The sequence below is a fragment of the Rhinatrema bivittatum genome, chromosome 7, assembly GCF_901001135.1.
Source record: "Rhinatrema bivittatum chromosome 7, aRhiBiv1.1, whole genome shotgun sequence".
In the NCBI taxonomy this organism is placed as follows: domain Eukaryota; kingdom Metazoa; phylum Chordata; class Amphibia; order Gymnophiona; family Rhinatrematidae; genus Rhinatrema; species Rhinatrema bivittatum.
This window is the reverse complement of record NC_042621.1, coordinates 209,735,326-209,762,363: the sequence shown is the minus strand read 5'-3', so window position 1 is coordinate 209,762,363 and position 27,038 is coordinate 209,735,326. Positions and strand designations below refer to the sequence as shown.

Genomic DNA, 27,038 nt, shown 5'->3' with positions numbered 1-27,038 from the left:
GAGAATGCATAAGTTAGATCCGTGGAAAAACTGGGTGAGAAGAGATATTATGACATGGCTTTGATACTTTGTCTTCGGGTTTTAGTGTGTTTTAAAAGGAAATCAATGAAGGTGCATTTAATTAGTAGTTGGGGAGCATTGGAACACATCGCATTGCACAGGCAATTATCATATAGTTTATAATGATCCGGCAGGAGTAATATTAAAGATATGTTGGGAAGAGGTATAGAGTACTGTATTAAATATTGATTTAATTATAAATAGGAACCAGTGGAGCTTCGGACAGGTTGAAAAGAATGATGACTTGATAAGTAACTGAAAATAGGGTATGTTGGATACAAAGCAGTGAGATCAAGTAGGTAAAATTATATATCCTTATGTAAGGAAAGCGAGAAAAATGAGGGGGAGGATAGCATTTTATTATGTTTTGTAGAAAATATTGGGATGAAAATTAGTATGTGGAGACAAGAAGAACATTGATTATAATCTGGGAAGATTACATGGTGAAGCAGTTGACAGCAATAGTGAAGTCTCAAGATAATAAGTACTAGAGTGATAAGGACAATATCAGAAAAAATATAATATGACATTCCAGTATTGTTAATAATGTAATAAGGTGATCCTGAAGTTGTAATTATTGTATTGGAAGATCTGCATTAACCCCTGAGGAAGCTCTGAGAGAGCGAAATGATTAGGATCCTATATTGTTGGGTATTGGGTATATATTTTAATATAGTATAAATGATGAGTGTGAATGTGGGGAATAATTAGGGGTTTTAATAATTTGGTGGTGTATTATTTAATACATATGAAAAAATTGTATAAGGCAAGTGTGAATAAAGGATTGAAATAATATTAAATAGTTTCCTTTATGTTGGTGGATTCAATATGTATTAGGAAACTGAATTCCTTCTGTATTGTGATACAATTTTGAAACATAGTTCTAAGTGGTGCTCTGGGCCCCTTTAACTCTAGCTAAACAAAGACACAATTCACTAATAAATTAAAGATATATCTTAATTTATAAATTTTAACTATGGAGAAGTAAGTGTAAAAATGGATAACAGGTACAGTCTCTGAGAGAAGAGAAAATGGCCTGTTTTTATTCTTTGGTTCCATGCTTTATTGTGACCAAAAGTAGAGAGTAATATAAGTCACAGCAAAGCTTTGAGTAGCAAGAACATGATGTTGTAGAGTAGAGCTTAACTATTTTAAGTAAACTTTATCTTAGCAAAAAAGGGATGAGGGATTTTAAAGGTAATGGTGGGGTAAAAAGTGTGCTTAGTGGTAAAGATACAATGTGGATACATATCAAAAGATATCTTCAATAACATAAACTGTTATATTAGAAATGTTAATTTCAATATTACTGTGACAAGTTGGGTATACCATATACAAGGACACTTAGTGCCCAAGAGATAAAAATAAAGAGGTTAGTGTATCAAGGCAACAGAAAAATGAAGACCAGTCCAGGGAGGAATATATTATTATTCATATTGGCTATAGTCTGAATAACTGTAGCATAGGGACTTGATAACTATGCTCAAACAAAATGAATCCCTAATTGAAGGACCATAGGAAACAGCCTGAGGGCTGAGAGGAGTACCTGCTAGCGATGTACCTTAGTTTTAAATGAATGTGCAAAATGTGTGAAATAAGAACAACTTGTTTCATTCGGGGGCTCCCGAAAAGAATTGAGGGACCCCTCAAATGAAACAAACCTTATTCATTGTATTTGTTTAAAAGTAATTCATTGGGCCTGGTCCTTCCCTAGGGCATAGGTCCTGATGGCAGGGCTTGGAACAGACCTTATACTGATGCTGTAGGCTGGCCCAGAAGCTGGGTCCCAATGCTGGAGGCTTGGCCTGGACTCAGTCCTGATGCCAGAGGCCAGATCCACCAGGGCCTCAGCCTGGACCCAGGCCCATACCAGGGCCTGGCTCTTAGCTTAGGCTGGAACTCAAGCCCAGGCCTGATGCTGCAGCCCAGCCAGGCATCCAGGTACTGATGCCTGGGCCTTGGTATAGGCTGGAGCGCAAGCCCAGACCCAATGCCACAGCCCTGCTCAGAGGCTGGGTCCTGATGCTGGAGCCTTGGCCTGCACCCAGACTAAACCTGGGGCTTGGCTCAGAGCCAGGTCCCGATGCCTGGGCCTCAGTTGAGGGTTAGTCCCAGGCTCGGAGCCCAGGCCTTGCAGCTCCAACTACAGTGTCCTCTTGTTTCTTTCTAAACTGATGTTGTCCTCTAAGTCATAGGCCGAAGTTAATTACCTCCAGTGCATTTATCCCAACTGATGGGGCCTTTTTGATGTATGGCATTATACGGCAATGCATCGGAACCCAGCCTCTGAGCCACACACTGGTGTTGGTCATGGGCATGTGCTGAGGCCCTGACATCAGGATCCAGCTTCTGGGTTGGGCTGGGCTGAAGTGTTGGACCTAGGCCCAGGCTCTGGCCTTGGCTGAGGCCCAGGCATTGGGTCTCAGCCTCCAGGCTGAGCCCCGGTGTTTGGCATGGGTCTGGACCTAGGCTCTGCTGTTGGGACCCAGCCTCCAGGTCAGGCTGTTACATCGGGTCAGATCCTGAACTCTGGCTTAGGCCTAGGCCCAGGCATTTGGCTCTGGGCTGGAATGAGGTGTCCGTGGGCTCCAGCCTAAGCTGAGGCCTAGCATTGGACATGGATCCAGGTCAAAGCCCCAGCATTGGGACCAGACTTGGCGGGTTCTTTGGATACCCAATGGTTCAGGTAAGTGATATTTTTTGGGGGGGCTCAGGTCTTGGCTACACCCCAGTGTCGGCCTTGGCTAGGCCAAGACCCTGGCATCATGCTTGTGCCTAGGCCAAGACCCTGTCATCATGCTTGTGCCTAGGCCATGGTACCTGCTTTTGGCCTCAGCCTAAGCCCTAGGTGAGGCCTTGATTTTAGGCCTATTCCAAGGCCTAGGTCGAAGTGCCAGCTTTGTGCTCAGGGCAGGCCACAGCCTCTGCTTTGGACTTTGGCCTATGGCCTAGCAAAGGACACAGCCCAATGAATTACTGGCTGGGGCATATACCAATGCCTAGGCATCCTGACCCATCCTCTGGGCCAGGACCAGGGCCAGGCCCCGGCATCAGTCCTAGGTCTTGCTGATGCCTCAGCTTGGAACCCAGCCACCAGGCCTAGGCATCAGGCATGTGTCCAGGTCAAGGCCCCAGAATCAGTATCCAGTTTCCAGGTCAGGCCATGACATTGGGACTGGGCCCAGATTCCAGCCTGGGCTAAAACATAGGCATCAAAACCTGGCCTCCATGTCAGGCTCTGGCTTCAGGTCTAGGCCTAGGTTCTGGCAAAGGCTTCAGCCTTGTGTAGGCCAAGGCCAAAGCCACACTGACCTACCACATCATTGGCCTACTCAGTGCTAATGTTTTGGCCTGGGCCTAGGCCTAGGCCTAACAAATGGACCCCACGAGACCGGTGTTTTGATGGGTGGAAGGTATGAGTAATGGGGATGGTAAGTCTTGGGAAATCCTGTTTTCTTTTTTAGGTTCCATTTTCTTTTTTTAGGGTATTTTTATGTTTGATTTTTTTTTTTTCACATGAATGAAATGTCAACATTCCATGAATCAAACTTTGTGGAAACAAAACCTCCCGAAAATGAATCTAAAAACAAAAGTGAAATTTGTATCCCTCACACCCCCAGTGCCTGCTATCATCACGATGTACAGTAAGAATGCTTTTGATACAGACTTGAAACAAACAGGAAAATACTCCAATAAGAAGACAGAAAGAAATACTTCCTCTCTCTTGCATTTTCTGCTTTTATGACTTGTTCTTAATGTAGTGGTGCTCTAACCTATATTAGACACAGCTAATTAATTTTACTATTTATAACACAAGGTCAGCTTTTGGTGTGTGCAATCTGTGCAAAGCCATGCATTAGATGGCACTACCAATGCAGTTGCAGAAGAGCCACAATATATCCTTCTATGCTGAAAAGCTGCTGCTCCTATTAACACCTCTTACCTTCCAATATGACCTGCAGGGCCCAAAATCTTCTACCACCAGGCTCCTGACTTGCCTTGGTGGGACAGCTGTTGCAACCCTCCCTCTATTTATCTCCCAAACCCACAGGCAGGATTGCAGAACCAGGGGCCTGGTGCTTCTAACTTCCACCTCCTGCTGCCAGTTATGCGTTCTCTCATACAGTTCAAACAGCTGATCTGTAAGGCAGGAGGAATGTTACTGGTCACTAACTCAACTCTTCTGTCATCAGACCACTGGAGAGATGGGGGTGGAAGGTGAGGGTGAGGTGGAAGTTGAAGCATGAGAGGGAGAGAATAAGGTCTTTAGATATGTGTAATCTCTTCACATTCTTTTCTGGTATTCACAATTGTAATTTTGTGCACTTTCCATTGTAAAATTATTAACTCTTTCATTCTTATTTTGTTTTGATATAACAGGTTGGCTCTGAGCACTACTGTATTAAGAACAAGGCATGATCTTTAAAATAATTTATCCATATCCAGGTGTTATGATAAGTTAATATTTAAGTGGATATATGGACAAGGAAGATAGCATAAAAAACTTGGCATCTGAAGACTCTGGCTATTAGAATCTCTGGACTGAGTCACTTCATATAAACCTAAGCAGGATTTGGGAAAAATCAATCAGAGACAATATTAAGAGGCTTTCCACATCTCTGCAAACAAACAACTTATTTCATAAGACAGAAGGGTCACTGATAAGCACCCTTTCGAGTAGTAGCATACTGCCCTTGTCTAGCAACTAAAAGGTAATTAGCTATATGGACGTAGCACTAGGAGGGCTCCAGGGTCAAGCAAGAACACACCACCAACCTGACCAATAGCAATGACCACAACCTGACCTAACCAATTGCATGAACAACAGCCTCATCTGAATGTGCCAATCCAAACAGAGAAGAACAAGTAGGCTCCCCACTTAGGCCTAAATTAATGGAAAGAACGGTGTCCTGGAATGGTATCTAAATATTGGCATAAAAGAATGGACCTTTGAACAGTCATATGATTCCAATGCATCACACTAACATAAGGATCAAACCAGAGAAGACATCCCTATCTCTGGTTCAAAGAAATAAACCAGGAAGACTTCATCTGTTGAAAGAGTTTAAGGACTCAGAGATGATAGTGAAAAAGAAGTATGAGTTTAGTTAGATACAGGCTACATTGTACACATTGTGGCCAAGCTATGCCATAATATCCTTTGCAATATAACCAAATATTATAATCATAGTATCTTTTACAATGTAAATAAATATTGCTATTATAACCTTACAGTATATGCTGCAACATCTGTAGGGTTCATACATCCCTTCCACCCCTTTCACACCCAAAATGTATTCAATTAAGTAATTGTATTGGTAGAGTTATATTTATCTGGCCAGGAAGCTCCCGCTAGTGGTAGCACAGGCAATGAATAGACTTTAAAGATACACGAAAACTTGGAAGCAATGCTGGATGTCAAGATAGTAAATGATAAGGTTATATCCTCAACCCTAGTTTGACTTGGGGAGTGATGGGGATCTTTAGAAGGGAGGGAGGAAAGATTGTGGAATGGGGACAGGATAGAAGCTTTACTTTCATGGAGAAGGAGGATTGTAAATGGGGGCGATTGCCCTACACCCTACCAACTTTGACATTTGGGATAGAAGGGAAGGGAACTTCGGAATGCTATAGCACCATCCCCTGCTGGTTTTGACATTTGAATGGGAGGGAGAGGGATCATTAGGGTGCTGTTCTACCTCTTCTGGATTGGACATTTGGATGGGAGGGAGAGAGACGGAGGCATGTTGCTTCCCTTACCTGCTGGCTTTGACATTTGAGTGGAAGGGGATCACAGGGATTATTAGGGACCCTCCCTACTTTAAAACAAGGGTGGGAGGGAACAGATATTACAAGAGGAATGTCATCATCACCATCACCCTCTTCCAAATGTTAAAATCCAGAATGAGAGAGGAAAGCTCTAGCCAGCAGATTTAGGCCTGCTACAGAAGTGCTTTAATTTTGCCATCCATTAGATAACTAGAATTGAAACTCAGAGCTAGATGCTTTGCTTTCCCCCCTCCCCGATCTAACCCTGTCCCCTGACCAAAATTAGACCAGTTTGCTAGTGCTAACTTTTAAAATTTATCATGGCTACAGTTAGTTGTTCAACCTAGCCATATATGGGACACATTTACTAAGCTGACTTAGGCCGTTTATCATGCAATAAATGGCCAAAGCACTGGTAATGCATGATATTTAAAATACTGTGTGTTATTCTGCCCCTGGTACAATGAGTATGCAAATGAGATGATTAATATCCAAATTCATGCTAATCAGCTGATTAGTAGCCTAATACTTGCAAATCAAATAACACAGCCTCAAAAATATGCTTCCAAATTATTTGCTTCTGAATTAGCTCCAAATCAAGAGTTATAACTAACTTCCCCCGGGAGCACTGGGATGCTAACACACATCCAGATGCTTCCAGGACCATGCCATAAAGGGGCTGATTGGCTCCGAGTAACATCACTACTAAGTGTGACTAAGAGACCAAATAATCCCTACTGACACTGGAAGCAGCCAATTTCCTCCCAAAACAATTTCAATTTTAAAACCCTTGGGCAAACTCCATTCTTACCCCTCCTCTTTGTGAAAAAAATCACCTCCCCCAGAGGCTAAGACCCCCACCCCCAGCCCGAACTCTTCCATACTACTGGACATACCAAACTTGCTCTGCTAGCTTAGTGGGGTCCTGGAGCATTCCCTAGTCTCAGACCCAGTGATGGCCATTTCCCAAAATAGCTCTGACAGGCCAATAGCTTTTCTTTGCCCTAATTGTATGACAGGAGCAGCCACTGCCATTTTGTTAAATGTTTGGTGCTGGGCCCAGAGCCTAGGGGGTGCTATGGGGCCCTAGTAGACCACCAGGGCAAGTTTGGTAAATCCAGGAAGGGTTGGAAATGAAGGCTAGGGTAGAGAGAATGGCCTCCAAGTGGGAAATTTTTTAATGAAGGGGAGGGTTTGGGAGTTGGGGGCAGGGCTTGCACCAGGAGTTCTAAAACTGAAAACATTTTCTTTGGGGAGAACTCAGCTACCTCTAAGCATGGTGGGGGCAGGGGGTCTCTAGAGACCCCTAGGGTCTTTGCTACTCGTGGAGAGTGTAACTTAGAGCTGATTAGCCTTTTTAAGGCATGGCAGCCCCACAGCCTGGGACGGCCATTGTGCGAAATTGGCAGAGGCAGATGAGCCATGATATTTTACTGCCAGAGAAAATACCACAGGGTTTACTAAGCTGCACCTTAGTAAACCCTGTGGTATTTTCCCCTTTGAGAAAAATACCACAGCTTAGTAATGAACCCCTAAGTCCTTGTTTAGCCAAGCAGATACCTTTGAAAATTTAACTCTACAGTATTGGTAAACTTACAAGCATATTTCCTGTATACATGTAAGTTTACCAGGAATGAACAGAGACATTCCCAAAGGTATGGTTGGAGAGGGGCTTGCATTTATGTGCATGCTTTGCTTTTGAATTTTCAAAAGAATCCTAGGGTGAATACCATTAGGTCCTGATGATTTATTACAATTTAATTTGTCAACTTCCTCTTCTAAACTCCCTTTTATTGATTTATTTTAAAACGTGTGTATGTTGTGCTATCCAAAGTCTTAGGCAACTCACAAAGATTCAGACATAATAAAACAAATGAAAGACAGGTATATAAAATGAACTCAAATATTAATAATAAAACATTACATAAATAAAAATAAAATCATCAAAGACAGGGAGGACTAATTCTGCAAAAGGACCATAACATTTTAAAATAATTTGAAAGTTTCTGAATAAAGGTGAGCCTTATTTATTCTCTAAAAGATTTTACTGATATTTCCTTTTTAGAGCTGCTAGAAGTTGGTTCCATAAGGAAGGAGCTCACTAGATTCATGCAGCCTGATAAGCCTAGTGCCAATTTTTTTTAAAAGGGATCAAGGAAACTACAGACCAGTGAGTGACATCTGTGCCAGGCAAAATGGTAGAAACTATCATAAAGAACATGACAACCTTTGGGATCATCATCATAAGGCCTAGTTTTGAACCCTGTGAGCTAGAATAGGAAAGGTAGTAGAACGGGAGTGGTGCTCCATTTCTGAACAGCTCCTACACTGAGGTTGCTGGAATGGCCAGTCTCCCTGCTGCTTATAAAAGCAGGCTGCAGCATTACCAGGAGTGGCATTTTGGTTAAGAGTTAGAGAGAGTAGGAGTGTTTTTCCTTTAGTTGTTCCCCTGCTTGGGTACTAGGTTTCACAGCCTGGGCATATACCCTAGCGGGAAGTGGATCAGTGTCTTCCTGGGTGCTGGTTATACTTTGATTAAGATTTTTGGATGTTTTTGCCTTTTTCTCCTGTGAAAGCCTTGGTACCCCTGGCTGGAGGAATTTGGGGTATCTGCCAGCTAGGTTAGATCAGGAGGTAGGGAAGATTCCAAATGGTAACCCATAGCAGGAGGATTCCAGATTTGTCTAGCTTTGTGTGAATATTTTTTCTGACTTCCCAGGAATAATTTTTGGCCACTCTTCCTGCCTGAAGAGGGAATATCTGTAGATTCATGCTGTGTTTCTTGCTACTGGACTTTTTCTAAGAAATATCCTACTAAGGTCACTGAAGAAGAATAGAACTGTAAGACCTAAATTACTATTCTGATGACACCCAACAGAGTCTATACCCTGGGAGAAAGACACATAGGGGAGACTGTGCAGAAACTGTGATCTTTTTGCCGATCAGTAATTTTGGAAGGGGTTCTCCATCCCATATAAGGATACTCTGCCCGGCTAGGACCCTGCTTGGCTAAATCATAGAGGATGAGAACTTCACTGCCGAATACTGAGAGATGCTTGCATAGGTACATTGGAGAATTGTAAATTTCATCTTATCAAGAGAAGAACTGTTGTGAAAGTACCATTTCTAACATTTAAGAACTCTGACAGTAAAGATTTTGTTTTAGACACTCAGTCTGGGCCTCCAGAGCCTTTTATGGCACTCACATTCTTTTAAGTGAACTTCTTACTCACCTAATCAACAAATCGAGACTCACTCTAGCCATCTTGGGCCCTGGAGCATTTAGTCCCCATTACCCCCACTGGGAAAAGAACCCTGACCTTGGACTGTGTTGGAGTGGAAGAAAGTTAAAGGATTAGCCTCGGACCCTTGTGTGCCCCTTGCTTCCTGGCCCCTAAACCACAGAGGGGGTTAAAAACAAAACTGCTGAATATATAGATAGGAACAGTCTAATGGGACAAAACCAACATGGATTTAGCCAAGGGAAGTCTTGCCTCATCAATTTGCTACATTTGTTTGAGGGTGTAAATAAACATGTGGCTAAAGGTGAGCCAGTTGATATAGTGTATCTGGATTTCCAGAAAGCACTTGACAAATCTCTAATGAGAGTCTTAGGAAATTAAAAAGTCATTGGATAGGAGGTAGTGTCCTATCGGGGATTGGAACTGGTTAAAAAAAAAAAAAGAAAACAGAGGGCTAAATGATACATTTTCCCAATGGAAAAAAAGTGAATAGTGGAATACCCCAGAAATATGCTCTGGGACCACTGCTTTTTAATATAAAAACATGACATGCCATACTGGGTCAGACCAAGGGTCCATCAAGCCCAGCATCCTGTTTCCAACAGTGGCCATGCAAAGTCACAAGTACTTGGCAAGTACCCAAACATTAAACAGATCCCAAGCTACTATTCCTTATTGAATAACACCAGATTATGAACTTCTCCTCTAGGAACTTATCCAAAGATTTTTTAAAACCAGTTACACTAACTGCCATAACTACATCCTCTGGCAATGAATTCCAGAGCTTAATTATGTGTTGAATGAAAAATAAATTTCTCTGATTTGTTTTAAATGAGCTACTTGCTAACTTCCTTTTATTATCTGAGAGAAAAATAACCAATTTACATTTACCTGTTCAAGTTCTTTCATGATTTTGTAGACCTCTATCATATCCTCCTTCAGCTGTCTCTTCTCCAAGTTTCACAATATGAAACTCCAAGAGGAAGAAAAATGAACAATGTCAGGAAACATTTTTTCACAGATATGGTGGTAGATGCATGGAATGCCCTCCCAAATGAGGTAGTAAAGACAGAAATGGCATAGGACAAATACAGAGGATCCCTGCTGGCTAGAGAATGAAAATGAAGAAATGGGATACCTTTTCTATTGTACCTAAAGTTAACATTACTGCTCTGGGGTAGCCTGCATGGATCAGCGGCTGTTATTACCCTTGACAGAAGGCTTGGGGGATAACCTGCAGAGTGCAGTACCTGTCATTATCCTTAATAAAAGGCTTGGGTGTAGCCTGCATGGAGTGGTAGCTGCTACTCCCTTAATTAAAAAAAAGGAATTAATTAATAAAAATAAAAAACTTGCTGGACAGACTGGATGGTCCTTTTTGGTCTTTATCTGCCGTTATTCACTATGTTACTATGCATGGAAATTTTCTTGAGAACTTTCTGCATACATTATCCCAACAAGTAGCGTTATAAAATTACTTTCTTAAATGTATAGCATATGCAGGCACATAAAATGAAAATACTAGGGATTTGCATTTATTTCAAATGAATTGCAAAAATGCAACGATTGCTATTTTTGGTTTGTCGAATGGTATGAACCAAAAATTAGTCTCGGATGAAAATACCAAAAGATTTTCGTGTATTTTTGAATTTGTCCAGGAAAAAGAAAAAAAAAAGAAAATGGGACTCTGGTGGGACCATATTTTGGCTTAGTCCCATCTCTGGAGCCTAGCCCAAGTACGGGTCCTGTCACCGTGACCTGAATTTGACATTGGGCCCAGGCGAGGATGGGTCCCAGTTAACTTATTCAAGCAGTAAATTAAAACATTTAAGTAAATAAAGTAAATAAATACTGAGGCCCCCCTCCTAGGCCCAAAGCATAGACCTGGGTCTAATGCTGGGGCCCGGCAAAGGCCTAGACCCAGATCTAGGTTCATGCCAAGGCCTGGCCGAGGTAATGTCCTGGTTGCTAAGACACAGACCTGACCCTGAGGCTCGGCTGAGACTGGATCCTAGTCACCAGCACTGGGCTTAGGGTAGGCCTAGCACTGAAGCCTAAGCCCAAAGGCCCAGGAGTAGCCTTCTGTCCTCTTCTTTGTTGATCTATCAAAATTTGAAATAGTGCGACTCGGTACAAATCTTCTAGCAGCACAGGGGCAAGCATTTTATCAAATACATTCTAATTATAACATAACTTACTTATAAAAACGTTACATCAGAAGATGACAAAATAATCAATATCAGTGGAGGCAGCAAAAGCAAACTTATGGGTAAGTTTTAACATGCAGTCTGTCCTTTAGAATTTCTGTCTCAGCAGGCTAAAACTCTTCCAGACACAACCACTTCCATTTATATCAATAAGATGGTAATAAATGACCTCCCACATACTATCCAGTTAAAGTTACCACAAGTCATCATCCTCATCATCCCCATCACAAAAACAACCACCTCCAATTAGCATGCAGAGCAAACATTCTTCCTTCAAAAAAAATAAAACCCATGAAAATCAGAATTGAAAATTCATTACTATTAAAAACACACAAGAAAATCTATACATTAATCATCATGGAAAGAAAGGAGTCTTTGTCTACATAGCTAAGGCACCGCTTTTGCTTCTTTCAGAAAAAAGATTCTACCACACCTAAGCCATCTGGTTTTGAATAGTCTTAAGGCCAGTTACCACCAATCCAATAGTAATCATAGTTCTGAAGTAGAAATATCAGAGACAAAGATTGAGGACAGGCAAAATCCTGTTACAGTAGAAAGTACATTTTAGAAAATATGTGATATAGTAAAAATGACAAGAAAGAGTTTTTCTTCTCAAGATATATGTTTGGTTGATGAGTGATGATGTTGATATTCATTAGAGATGTGATTCGGCTGAACCTTTTGGTTTGGCCTTCGTTATCAGCGCGGGCCATCCATTGCTCCTACCATGTGACAGGGACTGACCAATGGCACCTATAGCCCCTGTCACATGGTAAGGGCAAAGGGCCATTGGCGCCATTTTGATTAGTGGCAGCCGACGGCCCGAGAGGGGGAGATCGCTCCCGGTAACCCACTGGAATACCAGGGACTTTCGGTAAGTCTTGGTGGGGGTTCAGGAAAGTCTTGGGGGGTTGGGAAGGTGGGGGGTTGCAATTAATTAAATTTGAAGGGTTAGGGTGGGTTTGGGGTTTTTTTTCTTTTTAATGTGCCCTTTCTCTCCCTCCAAAAAACAATAAGAAAACCGCACAAAATTTTGTGGGTTTTCCTATCGTTTTGTTGACCCCCCCCCAAAAAATGTGACAAAATAGGAAATATCGTCTATATTTCCTATTTCGTTGCAAACGAATGCACATCCCTAATATTTATCATTAATAATTATACTTTATGCCCAACGATATTGATGACAATGTTGGTACTGCAACTATTCTGCATCAGGTTTAGCAGTGAAAAGGTTTCATTTACTTCACAGAAATGTTTTTAATGTCTTCCACATATATGCATTTTCAGAAAGCAGTTGTATAAGCCATCTATATGTATAAAAGGCTATATAACTCGGTAAAAGGGTTAATTGAATATTGCTTACTCTTCCCACAGGTAAATGTATATACATTGTGCACCATACTTTAATGTACATTGAGTGGCTGTGTTCCCAAGTGGGGAATGCAATAACATGCTTAGGTTTACATTTTCAAAACTACCCATAGAAACATAGAAATGATGGCAGAAAAGGACCAAATGATCACCAAGTCTACCCAGCAGGTTACCCTCACGCTTATCAGTTTCCCAGACTGTAAAAGTCAGGACCCTCAGATGCTGTTCAAATCAAACTTTCCCTAACTCCTGCCATGGAAGCAATGATGAAGCCACATCAAAAGTATCAGGCTTAATGATTAAAGGTAGTAAGTCACATCAGCAAGTTATCCCCATGCTTATTTGTTCCCCAAATCGTAAAAGTCGGGGCCCTCATTGGTTATTGTCTGAATCCAATCCCCTTTTCCCACTGCGGTTGAAGCAGAGAGCAATGATAGAGTTGCATTAAGCCTTGATACTGTTATTTGTTAAGGGTTGCAACTGGCACACCTGCAAGTTACCCCCAGTTACCCTCATTCACTCTTTTCCTTAATTCCATCCTCTAGCCTTTAGGGATCCACAGTGTTTATCCCATGCCCCTTTGAACTCCTTCACTGTTATTTTTCTTCACCACCTCCTCTGGAAGGTCATTCCAGGCATTCACCACCCTCTCTGTGAAAAAAATATTTACTAACATCAGTTCTGAGTCATCCTCCCTGGAATTTCATTTCATGACTTCTAGTTCTATTGATTTCTTTCCAATGGGAAAAGTTTAATAATTGTGCATCATTAAAACCTTTCAGTAATCTGAAGATCTGTATCGTATCTCCCATGTACCTCCTTTCTTCCAGGGTATACATATTCAGATCCTTCAGCCTCTCCTCATAAGTATTCCAATGCTGACCCCTCACCAATTTGGTTGCTCTTCTTTGGATTGCCTCTATCCTGTCTTTATCCTTTTTGAGATATGGGCACCAATAATGAATGCAATACTCCAGGTGAAGCCTCATAAAGGACCTGTACAAGAGCATTATCACCTCTTTTTCTTACTGGTTATTCCTTTCTTTTTGCAGCCCAGAATTCTTCTGAATTTAGCCGTTGCCTTGACACATTGCTTCACTGCCTTCAGATCAACAGACACTATCACACCAAAGTCCCTCTCTCAGTCCGTGCACATTAGTCTTTCACCACCCATCACATACAGTTCTTTTGGATTGCTAAACCCCAGATGCCTGACTCTGCACTTCTTAGCATTGAGTCCCAGCTGCCAAATCTTCAAACACTCTTCAAGTTTTCTTAAATTACTTTTCATTCTCTCTACTCCTTCAGGCGTGTCCACTCTGTTGCAGATCTTAGTATCATCTGCTCACAAAGATGATTCCAATCTTTGTGTGGAGCAGCTCACAAAGATATTTAACAAAACTGGCCCCAAAACTGATCCTTCGCACTCCACATAACAGTGTTCTTTCTTCAGAGTAGACTCCATTTACCATTACACAATGTCAGTCAACCACTTTTCAATCCATGCTTCTATCTTGGCACCCACTCCCAATCTTCTCATTTTGTTCATGAATCTCCTATGTGGTTCCATATCAAAAAAGTTCTTCCCTGATTCCAATTCTCTAATCATCCAATCAAAAAATTCAATCAGATTTGTCAGACAGCGTCGGGTCAAACAAGCCACTGGATTGTAGATAGTTCACTCTCCTTTCCTTCAGGAGAGTGTCTATTAATTTTCCTAGCACCGAGGTGAGGCTAACTGGCCTGTAGTTTCCAGCCTCTTTTTTGCTTCCACTTTTATGAAATGGGACCACATCTCTCTTCTCCAATCTTACAGCACCACTCCCGTTACCAGGGATCTATTGAACAGATCCTTCAGCGGACCTGCCAGCACATCTGTGAGATCTCTCAGCATCGTGGGGTGCATCTCATCCGGCTCCATGGCCTTGTCCACTTTCAGTTTTCCTAGCTCTTCCCATACATTATCTTCTGTAAATGGAGTATTGTCTACTCCACCCCCATTCACAGTCTTGTCTACTAATGATGGTCCTTCTCCACGGTCTTCTTTAGTGAACACCAAACTAAACTGAAGCATTTGTTTAATAATTCAGCCATTTCTTCATCTCTCTCCAAACATTGATCTTTGTCACCTTTCAGTGTCACTATATCACTTCGGACCATTCTCCTTTCTCTGATATATCTGAAAAATGTTTTGTCACCTCACTTTACTTTTTTGGCAATCCTATCTTCCGCCTGACCTTTTGCTTAAGAACATAAGAACATGCCATACTGGGTCAGACCAAGGGTCCATCAAGCCCAGTATCCTGTTTCAACAGTGGCCAATCCAGGCCATATGAACCTGGCAAGTACCCAAAAACTAAGTCTATTCCATGTTACCGTTGCTAGTAATAGCAGTGGCTATTTTCTAAGTCAACTTAATTAATAGCAGGTAATGGACTTCTCCTCCAAGAACTTATCCAATCCTTTTTTAAACACAGCTATACTAACTGCACTAATCACATCCTCTGGCAACAAATTCCAGAGTTTAATTGTGTGTTGAGTGAAAAAGAACTTTCTCCGATTAGTTTTAAATGTGCCACATGCTAACTTCATGGAGTGCCCCCTAGTCTTTCTATTATCCGACAGAGTAAATAACCGATTCACATCTACCCGTTCTAGACCTCTCTTGATTTTAAACACCTCTATCATATCCCCCCTCAGCCGTCTCTTCTCCAAGCTGATAAGTCCTAACCTCTTTAGTCTTTCCTCATAGGGGAGCTGTTCCATTCCCCTTATTTTGTTCGCCCTTCTCTGTACCTTCTCTATCGCAATTATTTCTTTTTTGAGATGCGGCGACCAGAATCATACACAATATTCAAGGTGCGGTCTCACTATGGAGCGATGCAGAGGCATTATGTTATAATGTGGACCCTTGACCCGGAGAGAGAACACCCACCTGAGGTATCGGGATGTTCTATTCCTCCGGAAGGTGGACCAGCGAGACGACCCCTCAGTGCTCCAGAAGATAGCCGAAGTGTACCGGCCAGAGAATCCAGCTGCGGGATCCTGGAAGGAACCAGGAAAGCGAAGCCCGAGTCCAATCCGAGTCTATGCAGGCCGCAGGCAGAACCAAGGTAAAGTCCAATCCGGGTCTGAGGCAGGAGGCAGGCGGCAGGCAAAAGCAAGGCAAGGTCCAATCCGGGTCTGAGGCAGGCGGCAGGCAAAAGCAAGGCAAGGTCCAATCCGGGTCTGAGGCAGGCGGCAGGCAAAAGCAAGACAAGGTCCAATCCGGGTCTGAGGCAGGCGGCAGGCAAAAGCAAGGCAAGGTCCAATCCGGGTCTGAGGCAGGCGGCAGGCAAAAGCAAGGCAAGGTCCAATCCGGGTCTGAGGCAGGCGGCAGGCAAAAGCAAGGCAAGGTCCAATCCGGGTCTGAGGCAGGCGGCAGGCAAAAGCAAGGTCAGGCAAGGCTAGGTCACACCACAGGAGGGAACAGCACGTACGGGACCTGTTGAAAGGCGTCTGAGTCAGCCCAGCACAGCGTTTAAATCTCCCTCCCCTGCTGACGTCAATTTCCGGGGCCGGCCTCGTCTTCGCAAACCAGCCCCTTTAAGAGGCGGAGCCAGCCGCGTAGTCCCTGATGCTGTCCCGTGACGGTCTGACGTCTTCTTGCCGCGAGCCATGCTGCGGGGACCCCGGGAGATGGCGCGCTGACCCGCCGGCGAAACAGAGGTAGGGAGACCCGATCGTGCGCGGTCGCGATCGGGTCTCATAACACATTATGGCATTTTCTGTTTTATTTACCATTCCCTTTCTAATAATTCCCAACATTCTGTTTGCTTTTTTGACTGCCCCAGCACACTGAACGACGATTTCAATGTGTTATCTACTATGACGCCTAGATCTCTTTCTTGGATTGTAGCACCTAATATGGAACCTAACCTTGTGTAATTATAGCATGGGTTATTTTTTCCCTATATGCATCACCTTGCACTTATCCACATTAAATTTCATCTGCCATTTTGATGCCAAATTTTCCAGTCTCACAAGGTCTTCCTGCAATTTATCACAATCTGTCACAATCTGCTTGTGATTTAACTACTCTGAACAATTTTGTATCATCTGCAAATTTGATCATCTCACTTGTCGTATTTCTTTCCCGATCATTTATAAATATATTGAAAAGTAAGGGTCCCAATACAGATCCCTGAGACACTCCACTGCCCACTCCTTGATTTCTTTCTTCATCTCCTTCAGTTTCACTAGATATTCTTCTCTGTGTTCCTCTTTTTAGAATCCTTTATATTTCTTGACAGCAGCTTTTTTGCCTTTATTTTATCAGCCACATCCTTTGAGAACCAGATCAGTTTCTTATTTCTTTTACTATTGTTTACTTTTCTCACATATAGATTTGTTGCCTTTGTATTTTTTCCTTTTAGTTTGGCCCACTGTTGTTCCATCTCTACTATTTTCTCACAGTCTTCCAGTTCTACCTCTAGGTGCGTCCCTATTTTGACAAAGTCTGTATTTTTGAAATTCAAAACTCGGGTCTTTGTGTGACCTCTCTGTATCCTATTTGCAATATCAAACCATTCTGTTTGATGTTCACTGGTGCTCAGGTGGGCACCTACCTGGACATTAGAGACATTATTCCCGTTAGTGAACACTAGGTCAAGTATAACTCCCTCCCTCGTGGGTTCCATTACCATTCATTTGAACAGAGCCCCTTAAAGGGCATCCACTATCTCTCTACTTTTGGTAGATTCCACAGAAGGGATTCTCCAGTTTAAATTCAGTAGATTAAAATCTCCAACAATCAACACTTCTCCCTTCTTTCCCACCTTTTGGATGTCTTGAACCAGATCTCTGTCTAGTTCTTCCATTTGAGTTGGAGGCCTGTAAACCAGTAAAAATGGATGCACCATCAACTTTTATTAGGATGACCCATAATGCTTCTTCTCTATCCTACATTCTTTGCAGTTCAGTTGCTTGGATATTGATTTTGACATAAAGAGCTACTCCTCCCTCTTTTCTGTCCTCTCTGTCCTTCCGTAACAAGTTATAGCCCAGTATGTCTATTTCCCAGTCATGAGACTCAGTGAACCAGGTCTTTGTAACAGCAACTGTGTCCAACTCCACTTTCACCATTAAGGCCTGCAGGTCTGGGATTTTATTGCCCAGACTACGAGTATTTATGGTCATAGCTTTCCAGTTCATCTCCCTAGGATTGCTGCTCTTCTTAGTCATCTTTTCTACTATTTTGAGTTGATTGACTTTGTTGTTTGTTCTCCCAATTTCTGTCTTGCTAGGGGGTAAGATAGCAATTTTGTTGGCCACCTCCTGCCACCCGAACCTTCTAGTTTAAATGTCTCATAGTATATGCTTTTAATTTCTCACTTAGCATCCTCTTTCTAGCCAAGGACAAATGTAGACCATCCTTGAAATATAAACTTTTACTGTTCCATACAAGGGTCCATCCACCAATGTAACCAAAACCACTTGATTTGCACCATGCTTTGAGCTAAACATTAAAGTTATCTATATGACAGAGCCTTTCCTTCCCCTTTCCATGAACAGGTAATACTTCTGAAAAGGCAATGGTTTAGCCATATATCTAATCTTCATCTCTAGGTTTTGGAAATCTTTCTATATTGCAAGGATATCATGTCTAGCACGGTCGATGATCCCCAGACGGATGATATCAGTGATACTAGAGTCTCTACTTTCTTCTGTAATTGTGTGACTATCTGGTTGGCATTTCAACTAGCTGAGTATTCTGGAATGCATTTACCTGCTGTGTCTCCATCAGAATTATTACTCAAATTGGTTCCACTGATGACTGAGTCACCCAGCAGAAGAAGCTTCCTTTTATGACCTTTGGTAATGTTTAAGGGTTTCTAGGAACATAGGGTGACTGTTATGATCTGCTATGCTGATGGGAGGAGCAAGCAGATGGGAGTTAGCAATCCGTTAGGCTTTACTCCTCAAGATGGGAGGAGTTAGCAGTCTGTTATATCTGCTATGCTGATGGGAGGAGCAAGCAGATGGGAGTTAGCTATCTGTTATGAACTGGATGCTGGATACTCCCATTGAAGGAGGAGTTTAGCAACTTGTTATGGATCTGCTAGGGAGTTGACAATCTGTTATGATCTGCTCCTGTAGAGGGAGGAGTTAACAATCTTGTTATGCTCCGTAGGCAGAGTTAGTAACGTAGTTAGGATATAGACTGCAGAGTTAGCAATCTGTATCAGCGGAGTGTTAGAGAGGGCACTCAGCTGTAGAGGAATGTAAGAAGATGGATCCTTGGGCCGATGGCAGATGACAGCACCCCCAGGAGGATATCCTGAGAGGGACCACCGGCTAGGCTTGGTTATGGAGACAGACACAGATAGTTCTTTTATTAGACAGGTTAGTAGAACCACCAGAGGTGGCAGTAGTGAGCTGTTGTGCCCGGCAGGGCTGAAGTCCCTCAGATACTGGAACAGCGCTCCCAGGGTTGCTGAGCTGTAGAAAGACTATAAATAGTGAGTAGACAGGTATGCTGTATTCATAGGCAGAACTAGATGTCAAATCTCACATAAGGTCTTAAAGAGGCTCAGTAGCTGGAAAGGGTTAGGCCCTCGAGGAGCGAGTACCTAGTTCCAGGGAAATCTCTGAGAGAGCGATGGTAACTCACAAATGTCTGTATCTGCGATAGCTTTCAGCAGTAGAGAATCTTCAGGGTGTTCAGGAACATGGGCCCTCGAGGAGCGAGTACCGGTTCCTATCTGCAATCTGAAATAGAGAAGAGAGAGTGAGGCCCCTGAGGAGCAGGTACCCCTGGTAAGTCCGAGGAGGCAGAGTAGCTGGGACAAATTCGTAGCGAGTCCGTATTCTTGTCCTTGCTAACTCAATCTGTTAGCGAAAATATGAGACCTTTATACTGGAAGCGGACGACATCATCTCAGGGGATGCCCCTGAGGTTCGCGCCCTTGCTGGTACATATATCGACGCGTGCGTGTGTGTCCTACGTCATCATGAACATGGCAGATCCACAGCGTCAAGCCAGCATGGAGCCAGCATGGAGCCAGCGTCAAGCCAGCATGGAGCCAGCGTCAAGCCAGCATGGAGTCGCCGCGGCAGCAAGCCATCTATCAGACCCGGAGGGAGTCGACACAGAGGTAGAGAGGGTGAAGTGAGAGCGTAGAGCAGCCACCATCATAACAGTGACTACATCCCTTTCAGATACCATCTACAACCCTTGTAGATACCAGTCTTTTTTAATTAACAATTGTTAATTACCCACATTGTTTTGAAGGGAAAAAGTACTCACAGAAAAAAAGCAGGTACAAATATCTACAGATACATTTCCCTGGCCAGTTTTACATGGAAAAATATACATATGTTCCCTTTGAAAATTGCTATAAGTCATGGGGAAAAGTATCCATGGATTTTGCTACTACCCATAGTTACTGTATTTGAAAATTTCCCCTAATAAGACCAATAGGTTTAATTTATTGGTCTTTGCTTAGGTAAAATTCCAAATCAATAAAACAAATGAAAACAGAAATAAAAAGTTGATTTTTCTGAATCTGACTGCCAAAAAATTACAGCTAAAGCTATAATGACTGCTGAACAAAGGTGACATCAAGACTCTATTTAATGAGCATTATAATTCCCTTACATGGGCTTTTTAGGGCAAAAGAGTTCCAGAAAGACAGGGCTTCCACTGTATGGGGTGATACCTGGGTGAAAAGACTGAATGTCTTTTGCAAGGTTTGCAGCAGTAGCTATCAGCAGAAAAGAACCACTAAAAGGTTTATATGTGTCTATGCTATATTGTTGTTTTCAGCATTCCAGATCACAAAATCCCTACAACAGTTATCATCTCATCTCATAAGAACATAAAAAGTGTCATCCTCTCCAACAGTGGCCAGTCTGGGTCACAAGTACCCGGTAGATCCAAAATAGTTGATCTATTTTACTGCCAGGAAAAAGTGCTGGCTTTCCCAAGTCTATCTGGCTAATAATTATTTATGGACATTTTGACTTTTCCTTCAGGAACTTGCCCATTCCTCTTTTGACCCCCACTATGTTAGTTGCCTTGACCATGTTCTCTGGCAACAGGTTCCACAGTTTGTGCACTGAATGAAAAATACTTCCTATGATTTGTTTTAAATCGCAAGATTAGTGTGAGACAATAGAGACCATTGATGACATTGCTGCTAAAAATGACTATATGCTAGTTGTAATAATATTGAAAGTGTTCAATTATGTCTTTAAACATGGAAAATATATTTATTTATTAAATACAAGTTGTTTTGAGGGATTGATAGGAATGTGTGGGTGACAGGGGTGTTGGATGGGTGAGATTTATTTGTAACTTTTACAGTATTTAGATGCCACCTATACCAAGGATCTGTACAATGTACACTAAAAAACATACATAATAAAATACACAAAACAACCATAACACTAAAGATCAATTCCAGTCCTCTATATACCTAAATGACATACTACCAAAACTTACAAAATTAATCATCGGCACTTATTAACTGACCAAAAGATAACTAAAAAAAACTCTTCCCAGCTATGACAGCAATAGGAATCACCTCCCCACACCATGTTCCCAAATCCTAGCCATCCTTCATAAAAAAAGCTTGCTTGAACAAGAAATTGTTTAACAGACCCTTGAAAGTCTTAGTACCTAACATGAGCCAGATCTCCTGGGAGCAGCAAGTTCCAAAATATTGGAGCAGCAATGAAAAATACCCATTCTCTGTTAATCTATCATGGTGCAAAGAGGGAACATCTAAGAGACCCCTCTGAAGAAAACATAATACCCTTATGGAGCTGTAAATGTGGAGCATTGCATTGATCCATAGAAGGGAATCAGGGACAATAACATATGGATAAACAGGGCCATTTCATGTTTGACTTCCACTGGATTGGTAATCATAAGAACATAAGACTTGCCATACTGGGTCAGACCAAAGGTCCATCAAACCCAGCATCCTGTTTCCAACAGTGGCCAATACAGATCACAAGTAGCTGTTCATCCCAAGAATAAGCAGTAGATTTCTCCAATCTGCCTTAATAGTGGTTAATGGACTTTTCCTCCAGGAACTTCTCAAAACTTCTCAAAACTGGAGCTTTTACTACATCCTCTGGCAACAAATTCCAGAGCTTAATTATGCATTGAGTAAAAATATATTTTCTTTTATTAGTTTTAAATGTATTACCTAGTAATTTCATTACTAGGTAATACTGGTGTTTGTACTTTATAAAAGAATAACATTTACTCATTCCATTTCACTCATTATTTTATAGACCTCTATCAGAAGAGGATAATCAAAACAGGAGTAATGTGAACCCTCATGCTGGGCCCAGAAAATAACTGGGCAGCAGCATTCTGGTGGACTTGCAAAGCTCTTAAAGCTGACACAGGTAAACCAAAATACACAGAATCACAGAAGTTTAATACCAGAAAAAAACAGGGCTTGAACAACTGAGCTAAAATCAATAACTTGTAACAGCAACGTAAGACCATGTACCAGGCTTAATTTATAAAACCTTGTCTTATTTATAGTCTTCATTTGGTAAATAAATGACAGGTTGGTGTCTACTATCACCCCAAGATATTTTAGTGATAAAGGGGTGGAAAGTTTTAATGAGATTGTAAACTGCCTAATAAGTACTTTATTTAAGTGGTATATAAGTATTTAAAAAATAAAGTAACTAAAATAAATATTTATGTTGCTTGTATAGTTGTTTTGTTTCTGCATTCCATAAAGAGTTCAGTGTAATGGCAGCTTTTATCCAATGGAAATTTAAAATTGTATTTCATTTATTAAATTTGTTTCACGCATAAAACACATTTAATAAAACCTTTTCTCTAGACAATAAAAAGCATGTCATATCCCTTATTATTGTATTTAAGGAGGTAAACACTAAGGGCCAGATTTTCAAAGGGTTATGCACGTAAATCCTCAGGATTTACGCGCATAACCCTTTGCACGTGCCGACCCCGGATTTTATAACATGCGTGCGGCTGCGCGTGCATGTTATAAAATTGGGCATACTTTTCTGCGCGCCGGGTAGTGCGCACAAATGTACCCTGCACGCGTAGGTTTTAAAATCCGGCCCTAATGTTGGTTTCTGTTTATTAAAACTACACATTTTTTATTTTAACAGCGATCAGCTTACTTTGTAAGAACTGAATGAGTCTTCCTTTTTCCTAAAACTGAATGTTTTTAAGCCAATGTTACTTAGAAAAATATACTCTTATTATTAACAAGAAACTGAAATCTTTAAAAGTTACTGAAATATTTCCCTTTTTGTATTCTTCCTAGTAAAATGTTTGCATAAACAAGCAACCTTCAAGGAAAGTCCTAAGTTACACTTACAGCTCTCATTAAAGCTCCAGTGTTAAACTGCAAACAGACCACCTCATGAATAACAATTGTATTATCTAACTCATGACTCACTTGACAGAAAAGTTCAAATCCAATTCTTTGGTTTTTATCCTCACCTTCTTGAAAGATTAAAGACTTGCTGAGGATCTCCATTCTGGATGAGATATGTGATTGGATCATTCTCCCGGTCTGTAGCCTTAAGGAAGAAAACACAATTTAAACATCACATTACTGCTCCTGCTTCAGATACAAAATGGAGAAAGCATTAATAAAGTAGTTTGGACAGAGCAAAGCAGCAGAGTCTTAAACTTAAAAAGCATTAATGGAAGGTACAAAAACATTCTTTGAAAAGCCTTTCCTTCCAAGAATGAACCACCTGCAGGGCTAACCATTTATCAAAATTAGGAGGCAATAAAATCAGTACTTACTGTTTTCTTTTCTAAATTCCAAGAAATTAATGTATCAAAAATGAAGACAAATGTTATATTTGACACCTTGAACATAATAAAATGGTTTTTCCATAAGATTTTTAAGCATATTCTGTTATCTATAAATAGTTTACAGAATATAGAAATGTCTATAATTTTCATATTGGGGTAATTTTGCATCATCATTCATATGTTATCTGGCAAATATGCACATAAGTAATATAAATTTTCATAGTGGCTGTGATTATTTTGATTTACTGCACCCTATATTAGTGCTTCACATAAGGGAGAGAGAGAGAGAGGAGGTACTATAGGAGGGCCAGCTAGTAACTTGAGGTGAGGTTTTAGTGGTGGTCTACGGTTTTGGGGCCAGTTTTACATGCACATGCACAGTGAGATGTACAAACAGCACAGTACAGATCAGTGAAGCTTTGATGTGATTTGGAGGGAGGAAAGTCACACAAAGATGTTCTCACGCCCAGGCTTGAAAGTACCCTGGTAGAGAGCCCATCAAGCTAGGATGAGAGAACATTGTAGAAATTTAATCTTTGTGTGACTTTCCTCCCTCCAAATCATGTCAAATCTTCACTGTTGTGTACTGTGATGTTTGTACATTTCACTGTGCATGTAAAAGTGGTGTTATGCTATCACACACTGTGATAATGCCCATCATTTTCATTGATCCCACCCAAACCCCTTCTCAATCCCACCCCTTTGAATAAATTCAAAAAATGTATATTTGCATTGCAATAAATATCATGGGCGTTAGGGCCATAACACATTTTGATAAATGACCCTGTTAGCCGAAAAAGTGCAAATATTTAGCTTTATCTGGCTAAAGGTCTGATTTACTAAGGCTTTTATCCCATTCTTTGTATATGGGGAAAATACTTAATAAATGAGGCCGCAAGTTAGCTGGATAAACTTATCTGGCTAATTCAAACTTACAGGCCGATACAGAAAAACGCGGGGGAGAGCTGGCGAGCGCCCGCGCTCCCGGCGCGTGCACAGGCCACTCTCCTGGGCGCGTGATTCAGGAGGGTGGCCTATGCAAATTAGGGCCTGTGGTAAAAGGAAGTGCTAGGGACACTAGCGCGTCCCTAGCACCTCCTTTTTGACAGGAGCAGCAGCTGTCAGCGGATTTGATAGCCGACGCTCAATTTTTCCGGCGTCGGTTCTCAAACCCTGCAAAATTGAGCGTCCGTCTTCCGACCCACGGGCCGCGGGCCGATTTTTAATTTTTTTTTTTTTAATTTTTACTTTTTTTTTTACTTTTGGGGCCTCCGACTTAATATCGCTATAATATTAAGTCGGAGGGTGTACAGAAAAGCAGTTTTTTCTACTTTTCTGTACACTTCCCCGGTGCCGGACAAAATTAATGCCTACTTTTGGGTAGGGGCTAATTTATGAAAGTAAAATGTGCGGCTTGGCTGCACATTTCACTTTCTGTATCGCTCGAGAATAACTAATAGCGCCTGCAACATGCATTTGCATGTTGCGGGCGCTATTAATTTTGAGGAGTTGGATGCGCGTTTTTGGAGCGCACTGTACTGTATCGGCCTGACATTCAGGTACATCCCAGCTAAGGGGGCTATTTTGTAAGGCTTATCGCATGCAATAGCAAGTGGGGGGCATAGTTGGGGTGGAGTCGGGGCTGCGAGGGGAGGAGTCAGGGCGGCGAGGAGGCGGACTTGGTGCTATCTTTGCTGGCGGTGATAAGGTAAGCCACGTTATCGCTGCCAGTAGCGTGTCCAATAGCACCACCTTTCACGGTGGCGCTATTGGGTGTGAAAGCTGGCAGCGATAACACCGCGGTGGTGCGATGGCAGCCAGCTTTCGCAGGCCCCCCCCCCTCGCCTCCCCACCCCCCGTTACCGCTGGATTCACCATTCTGTGCGAGAATGGAAAATCCAGGCCTAAGTTAGCTGGATTTGTTTATCCAGCTAACTTTCCTAGCCAGAAAGGTTCTGAATATGTACCTCCTACTTTTTTAAATTAAGAAGTACATGTGTAAGTACAATCCCCAAACACACTCTGCTCCCGGAATGCCTCTCCCACATGCAAGGAAAAAATGCTCATATACAAGGTGCACATGCATATTTTTCCCCATATATCAGGTGAAGAATTTTACAAGATAGCATTTAAGCATAAATATCTTTAAAAATTACCCTTTTTATATTATTAGTGATGGCACCAGAACATCTATTAATTAATGATTTACAATTACACATAAATGAATCAGTGCTTTAGAAATGCTCAGTCCTTTTCTTAGGATCTTAAATTGAGTCACCTAAATTGTGGAGAACTTTAATTTAAACTTATAGACTTATATTTTTAGCTGAAGAATTTTCCTAAATTTAGGAGCCTAACACTTAATTCTGGAAATCATTATACCAGATTTAGGTGCCTAGTTAAGGTTCCAGCACTGAAAATCAAAATCATTTTTCTTCCACCCTAACTTTGCACCCTGCAATCAATGAGCAGGAAGGTTATCCAGCTAAGGTTTATTGGTTATTCAGGAGAAAATACATGGATAAGTGCTCTGCTGTACATAGGCCACAGAATAGAGTGGGGCGCTGTGGCCATGGCCCAACAAACTTTTTGCTCTATACAACATTAGCAAGTAGAGAGCTTGGGCAGGGAATTAAGCTGATTTGTTTGACCCTCTTAACTAAAAAGGTGTTCCACTGCTCCTGCCACTCAATATACCAGGATAAATTTATCTGAATATATTTATCCTGATAACTTTTGGACAGGTATTTTTCCAAGCAGACTTACTCAGCTAGGACTATATTCATCAAATTGCAATAAATACAGCAAAAATAGCATCGGTGCTAAAAAAAAAAAAAGGGCGTGGTTAGGCTAATTTCCTGTGTATTGCTTTGCGCGTTGCGTCAGCGCATTGCATCAGCATGTCACACGTCATTTTACATAGCGCACGTTGGTTTGTGCATGCTGTGTTATTTTTCTAGTTTATATATACTGACTTCCTGCAGCTGCCTCTTTGAGGGTGTGTGTCAGGTGTTGGAGAGAGAACAGGACAGTTGGTGAATGGGAGTAGGTGCTTATAGATTTCGATTTCCTGAATGCATTGTTTTGTCTTCTGTTCTCATCTGTTTCCCTTTACCTTGGTCTTTTGTCTTCTTTGTGTGAGTGAAAATACTTGTTAGCTTGTCCTACTTGTCTGTCTGTGTTTGAGTCAGGAGAAGGAGTGGTGAGGCATGGTGGTGAAGCGGAGGAGGCGTGGTGAGGCATGGTGGTGAGGCAGAGGAGGATTGGAGAGGTGGAGTGTTAGAGACTGGGGGAGAGAAGAAAGGAGAGGCGTGAGGAGGAGGAAGGAGAGGAGGAGGGAGGATGAGGGCAGGAGTGCTAGGGAAAGGAGGAGGAGTAGGAGTAGGGATAAGGACAGGAGTAGTGATAGGGAGGGGCAGAAGGCATATTAGGAGGCATGAGGAGGAAAAGGATAGGCAGATGAGTCAATTGGCAGGAAGACGACAGGCTAGGGATAGAAAAAGAAGGCAGAGGAGAGAGGAGTCAGTAGAATAGGTGCAGGAGATAGGGGAGGATGGAAGGGGAGAGAAGAGTGGAAGA

At 41.9% G+C, this 27,038-nt stretch overlaps 1 protein-coding gene across 1 annotated transcript in view; it reads right to left on the bottom strand.

The window, feature by feature from the left end:
• Nucleotides 1-27,038, bottom strand: part of PCDH15 (protocadherin related 15) — a 2,056,285-nt gene that overhangs the window by 812,883 nt on the left and 1,216,364 nt on the right. Inside the window, exon 17 of the mRNA XM_029609778.1 lies at nt 23,136-23,215. Within this exon, the coding sequence (XP_029465638.1) occupies nt 23,136-23,215 (80 nt within the window). The remainder of the gene's footprint in view (nt 1-23,135; nt 23,216-27,038) is intronic.